The 6323-nt window shown below is 42.2% G+C and overlaps 1 protein-coding gene across 2 annotated transcripts; it reads left to right on the forward strand.

Annotated features, from left to right (window-relative positions):
* Positions 1-1010: 1010 nt before the first annotated feature.
* Positions 1011-5889, forward strand: irf7 (interferon regulatory factor 7). 2 transcript variants are annotated; one of them, XM_026176420.1, is made up of 10 exons: positions 1011-1305; positions 1516-1669; positions 2238-2409; positions 2503-2603; positions 2715-2766; positions 2851-2967; positions 3079-3152; positions 3503-3704; positions 4313-4428; positions 5312-5889. In XM_026176420.1, exons 1-10 carry the CDS (start codon positions 1241-1243, stop codon positions 5498-5500), a joined length of 1242 nt encoding a protein of 413 aa, XP_026032205.1. In that variant the 5' UTR covers positions 1011-1240; the 3' UTR covers positions 5501-5889. The 2 variants fall into 2 exon arrangements, with proteins under 2 accessions (XP_026032205.1, XP_026032204.1); XM_026176419.1 differs by having other exon boundaries at positions 1013-1305; positions 3079-3269.
* The last annotated feature ends 434 nt before the right edge of the window (positions 5890-6323 follow it).

Consider the following 6323-nt stretch of genomic DNA (forward strand, 5'->3'; position numbering starts at 1 on the left):
TGCATATTTTTAATCAGATGCTCGTGAATTTTCGTGACACTGGTGAAACTCCCAGCTGATCACTATAACTGAGCGTGACCCAAAGTTTCAGCGGGCAAAAAACTCTTCGAGTAAGCATTTAACTATGGGACAGTAAGCCTATGGGATGATGTAATGATTCTGACGGAGTGACGAAATAGTTACTCCCGTCCCGTGTTTCCCCGCGTCGGGAGCGCGCACTGAGCAGGGAGAGCGTATCCGGTTGAGCCTGGCTCATATTCCAAACAACCAGACGCGGAAGTAGTGACGTGTGACTTTTGTTTAAAAGTGAAAGATGGGTTTCTTTACATTACCGTTCAGTTTTTGGTTACAACAGACACTGATATATCATTACGGATTATTAAGAGATAAGAGAATAGGAGGAGAATCTTTAACGCTCAATATACCAATTTCTCAACAAGTAAACGGCTCTAGTCGTTTTCAGACGTCCTATAAAAATACTATTTGCTCGGATTTTTGCACATCGCCAAAGGTTATGTCTGCTGAGCACATGACTGAAAACAATTGTCAACTGTCTATTTATTTTTATAAAACAGATTTCTGTAGCTAAAACACAGAAATCCCCCTTCCCCCAGATAGACCACGTGACTGAATACTGGTCGAATGGATATACATTTAAAGTGTTTTGGGGTTTCTTAAAAAAAGAAGTCTGTATTTTGACATTTTTCATTCATCCAGGCTGCAAGGCCTCCTTGCCATCACCATAATCTCCAGCTCACTGCACAGATTCTGTATCAGATTGAATATGACGGTCTGGCTGGGCCGCTCCAAAATGTTTAGATTACTTCCAGTCAAAAGACAACTTTAAGCCTCCATACGGCAGGGCGATGAAGCATTTGGAGCTCTATGTTTGTGTAGCCTATTTTCACAGTAGACACGAAACCTGTTTATGTTATATTCTCTTCTATTAAAAAACAAAACAAAAAAACCCCCACCCCTTCTCACTGCAAAGTGCGCGCTCCCGACGCAAGAGAAACAAATTTCGCTTGGCACGCAGCCAGCGACTTTCAGATCTCTCCCAGTAATCTCCAGCGAGAAATTCCATTATACAAACCCACTAACACGCCCATTACATCCGGTCGCCGAGGCTGTCTTGCAATTTCTCTGTAAGAAGCAAACACTCTCAGCCACCCGTGCCTCGAAAATCCCACGCCGGTGATGCTTCCACCCTCTGAAGGAGGGACTTATAATCGGAGTATAAATGTTAGAAGACGTGTTCGGAAAAATCAGACCGACGGCTTTACAGAGAATCGGTGAAATGCAAAGGTAAGAAGAAACCCGTCTTGTTTTTCTCCCTTGCACATTTAATAGTTAATATTACTGCGGTTTATTGCTGTAGAATAAATCTGCAGCTTCCAGATTTAGGAGTTTCCTTTTGAATGTCTTTAGATTTCCCCTTGTGCGCTCATAAGCCGTCTCTTTATTCACGGTTGTTGTCGCTGTAGAACAGCACTGACCTGTCCCGTTTCCCTTCAGCTTCCCAAAACCTCAGTTCTCCAACTGGCTATTAGAGCAGGTGGAAACGGGCCAGTATGCTGGCCTGTGCTATGTTGCAACAAACAAGTTCAGAGTCCCCTGGAAGCACAACTCCAGAAAAGACTGCAGTGACGAGGACAGTAAAATCTTCCGGGTGAGTTTATTGCCAGATTAACCTTTGTTATCCGTGCGATCAGATAAAAGGCTTAAAATGACTATGTTGACATTTTTACTGAAATAATAAGCTACTACATTCATGAGTAAGCGACTTACAAACTAAGCGTGTGCTTTAAATAGTTCCAAAAATAGTTTTGTCGTGTTATTGTTACTATCAGGCTGGAGTTGTTTGGCTTGTTGCAGCTGTTCCCAGAGGCAGTTATGGCATACCATCTCTAGTAGTGACACTTGATCTTGAGTCAAAGAAATCCTGTACTAATGTTTTTGATACATTTGATGTGCAAAACCACAGCTTGTTTTCATACTTAGAGCACAATTATTCGCTGGTGCCAGTATTATTAAAGGAATTCTACAGATTTCAGCCAAGTGTCTAAATCTTTCATAAACAGCCACTTCTTCTTAGATGTGAAATGCAAATAGTGTGTAAAACAATTAGGAGGTGCATGTGAAGTCTAATGTGTGTAATTATCTCATAAAATGTATAGTAAGTCTGAATTTTCTACCCGGCTGTCATTATGTTTACTCCTCTCGGCGTTCCTCCATAGGCCTGGGCAGTAGCAAGTGGGAAAATTAATGAGTTCCCTAATGACAAAGCCAGGTGGAAAACCAACTTCCGCTGTGCTCTGAACAACCTCTCTGTGCGCTTCAAGATGGTAAAAGATAACTCCAAGAATTCTGATGACCCACATAAAGTCTATGAGATTATCAACACTGCACGTAAGCTAATTGTCACTTAGGCCAAGATTCTGGGGTAAAACCGTTCCGAGTTTGAATGTATAAATAACGCTGATCTTTCATCTTTCCCTGAAGAAAACCAAGACGGTCTGGCAACACGCGACCCTTGGGAGGGCAATGACATTATACCAGATATATACAGCTCTTCCACAGAGTACCTCCTTTCAGCAAATGAGGTTCAGCATCACATAAAGCACACTTTCACTTCTCTTTGTTGGTGTAATCTCACTTGTCTTTGTGCTTCTGTCTAAAAATTAACAGTTTCACTGCCTCTCCCCAATAAACAGCATGATCTGGTTAACGATTTGATGGCCTTGGGTCTTGGCAGCCAGCCAACAGGTAAAGTTTGTCGATTGCATTTGGTTTTCTGTGGTTTATAATGGAGGTTAATTGTAGTTTAAAATGATTTTACTGTCAAAACAGAGGAGCAACTGTGGACAGAGAACTATGGCCAGCAAAATCCACCCGCAACTGAAAGCTATCCTGTAGCAGCCGGAAACAACCAACAGCTTTTACCAGTTCAGCAAACCTGTTATGGAGGTATGTTTATACAAATTTATCTTCCTAGATGAAAGGTTTACTAAAAATATGTGTACATAGTTACCCAAGAAGGAGGGATCTGTTGTCTATTAACTGTTTTGTTTTGTACAGTAACTCCTGCACCAGTACCTCAGCTGGGGCTATTTGACCTAGAGGTATCCATCCACTACAGGAAAAAAGAAATGGTAAAGATGACTTTGAACACTCCCAAACTGCAGCTTCACTACAACTCAGAGGCCCTTGAGTATGACACATTCAAACTCTGCTTCCCCTCCACTGATGGTCTGCTGGACCACAAACAGGTATAATCATTGCATTAGCTAGATGCATGTTTTACACAGTTGTACCATCCAAGCAGACACTAGAAATTATTTTTTATGTTACTTCAGGCATGAAGCTGACAGATTCTGATGTGATAAATAAAATTTGACTTTAGAATAGGACAGATGGATTTTACCCCTAATTTTAGGTACAGTATACTGCTGTGTGATGAAGCATTTTCATGTTTTACTCACCACAACCTTCTTATTACCAGATTGAATACACCAACCGCATACTTAATAGCATCCAGAGAGGTCTATTCTTGGAAGTGCGAGAAACTGGTATTTATGCCTGGAGGCAGGATAGATGCCATGTGTTTGCCAGCACCAGTGACCCTAGTTTGGCTAATGCAGAGCCAGCAAAGCTTCCCCAAAACACCATGGTGGAGCTCCTTAATTTTGAAAAGTTTGTGAATGGTAGGTGTAGATCTTTGCTCATTTATATATTTGTATATACACCATATACTGTCTGTGAAGGTTCTTAGTCATCTAGGTCATCATAGTCTAAGGAGCTTGGAAAGAAAAGCGTCTGGGCTTCTTTGAGTTGCTTGAAGACGTTTCACCTCGTAAGCCAACACCTCTTTTCAAACAGAGGTGGTGGCTCACGGCACCAACTGCCATCCATAATCCAGTTTTGAGATCCCTTCCCAGGCGCCTTAATGCCCACTCACATCCTGGGCCTTCTGACTTCTGGAAATCACATGATAGGGTGGCGCTTGGTTTCATAATGAGTTCAACCGAAAACTTGGCTGATTGTGACCTACACCCATTTTCACGCCTTGGCTCATGTGATTAGGTAGAGGATCATTAGGGGGTCCATTGTTCCTCCTGGGGGGACACTCCCGTAGGGCTTAAATCTGGGACTCTCCACCATTTGACCTTAGAACTGAAGAAGCTTCTCGGATGACAGGTGAAACGTCTTAAAGCAACTTAAAGAAGACACTTTTCTTTTCAAGCTCCTTAGACTACTGAAGTAAAAATGGATTTCATCCTGAAATAAATGACTCCCCCTGAATTTGTTTCAGAATTGAAACAGTTTAAGGAGAACAATGGTAGATCTCCTGAATACACCATCACCATGTGCTTTGGAGAGAAGTTTCCAGATGGAAAACCGCTGGAGAAGAAGCTTATTGTAGTGAAGGTAACACCATCCCCCGAGCCCTGCTTCACCTCAGTTATTCGATTTAATTCAATTTTGTTTTATTTTCTTAGCAATAATTCATGAAAAAAGCACAGCTGGGTACTTGCACTGTAAGACAGAGACTGAACAAAAATAACCCCAAAATTCCCTTTGAGGAAACACCTGGCAACACTTGGCTTTTGGCTGCCACCTGGTGTGGGCTGCCAACTGCCTCAACCAGTTAAAGTTAGAGGGAAGAGGATTTAAAACAGACTACACACAATATAATAATAAAACAACTGGCGTGTTGGGGAATCCAGTAATTGCAGATAAGACCATGCAGGGGCCGAATGACAGGTAACAGTGAAGAAGACTAGACTAAAGGTGCTCTGTGCATAATGGAATATGACCAGTCAGACCTTATAGTAATTAGGTTGTTTATTAGCATAAGTTATCCTGGTCATCCAGACCTTTCTCGCTTCATGGTATGCTTGTAGTTTAACTACCCCAGTTGTTTCAGTGGGTTTCATCTGCATAGAAAAATGTATCCAGCACTTTCAGTAGCAAAAGAACCAATCATTGATATGAAAAAAAATTATATATAGAAATAAAGTGTATATACAAGTTTAAATCAAATGTAAGCTTAATTGCATAAAAGCAGAAGGGTGCATAGTATAGTTATAGTTAGAAGAGGTTTGGTGACAGAACGTTAGAGGCAATAGTTTAGACGTGCCGAGGAGGGATAGTGGATATACTGGACAAAGAATGTTGAATGTCGACTTGCCAAGTAGGACATGTTTTTCCTATAACTATTGTTGCTTATCATCAGCCGTCACTTTCAATGGTTACTTTGTCATCAGCAGTTATGCAACTTTACCGTAAATCTTTCTCTCCATTTCTGCAGGTGGTACCTTTAATCTGTCGACATCTTCATGAGATAGCCCAGATGGAGGGAGCGTCGTCTCTTTACAGCTCCAACGTCAGCCTACAGATCTCACATAACAGCCTCTATGATCTCATCAGCTCCTGCTTTCCCTTGCTAACAGCTGAAGACCCGATGCGGGATGCTGCACTTTTCCCGAACCAGATTTGAAATTTGATCTTTCACTGACTTTTATTTGAAACCACTTTAATTTCCTATGGGGTAATGGGACACATTCTACACTAGGTTCTGAATCAGCTAAAAAGTTGGCCGCTCAGCAGCTGAATGTGATTGTGTTATAGCTGCCAATACTGCCATGTGCCTGCTTTTCACTACATGAGGGGAAACGCCCCATCTACTGCTGTACTGTTACATTACTAACCTCAGTTTAAAAATCGCTTTAGAACTGTCCAATTGTCTTTCATCTAATGTATTGTTAAACTGATATCATTCTATATTAAATGAAATGAATGCTTATTATAATGGTAAATCCATTCTGACAAGCTAAGTTTATATTACTGATTACATATTTATAGAACTACTGTGTGTATGTTTGAAGATAATGGGTTGTGATGTAAATAAATATCATATTTTGCTTTAAAGAAAATAGTGGTCGATACTTTCGTTTTGGGATGATTTTTGTGGAAACCCGTATTAGTTTTTTCTCGTGTGTTTTTACTTTATTTTTATTTTCCTTATTTTTATTTTCCTGCGTTGCACCCCGGTTGCCTAGGCCGGGGTGTAACATGTGGGGGCTCGTCCAATCGCTGAGGGGTCCGAGGACCGCTTCGGCCGTCCGCCGTCGCTGGAGGGTCCGAGGGCCGGTCCGAGGGACCGCCTCAGCCTTCGTCGTCTGCTGGAGGGTCCGTGGGGCCGCTCCAGCCTTCATCCGCCTTCGCTGGAGGGTCCGTGGGACCGCTCCAGCCTTCGTCTGCCTTCGCTGGAGGATCCGAGGGACCGCTTCAGCCTTCGTCCGCCTTCGCTGGAGGGTCCG

This window comes from Astatotilapia calliptera, chromosome 7 (genome assembly GCF_900246225.1).
Source record: "Astatotilapia calliptera chromosome 7, fAstCal1.2, whole genome shotgun sequence".
In the NCBI taxonomy this organism is placed as follows: domain Eukaryota; kingdom Metazoa; phylum Chordata; class Actinopteri; order Cichliformes; family Cichlidae; genus Astatotilapia; species Astatotilapia calliptera.

Excerpts from the sequence above, each read along its gene's own strand:
- irf7 (XM_026176419.1), top strand. The coding sequence starts at position 1,241 with ATGTTAGAAGACGTGTTCGGAAAAATCAGACCGACGGCTTTACAGAGA. Across the intron at positions 2,767-2,850 it reads TCTTGGCAGCCAGCCAACAG|AGGAGCAACTGTGGACAGAG; the intron begins GTAAAGTTTGTC and ends CTGTCAAAACAG. Across the intron at positions 3,270-3,502 it reads GTCTGCTGGACCACAAACAG|ATTGAATACACCAACCGCAT; the intron begins GTATAATCATTG and ends TCTTATTACCAG.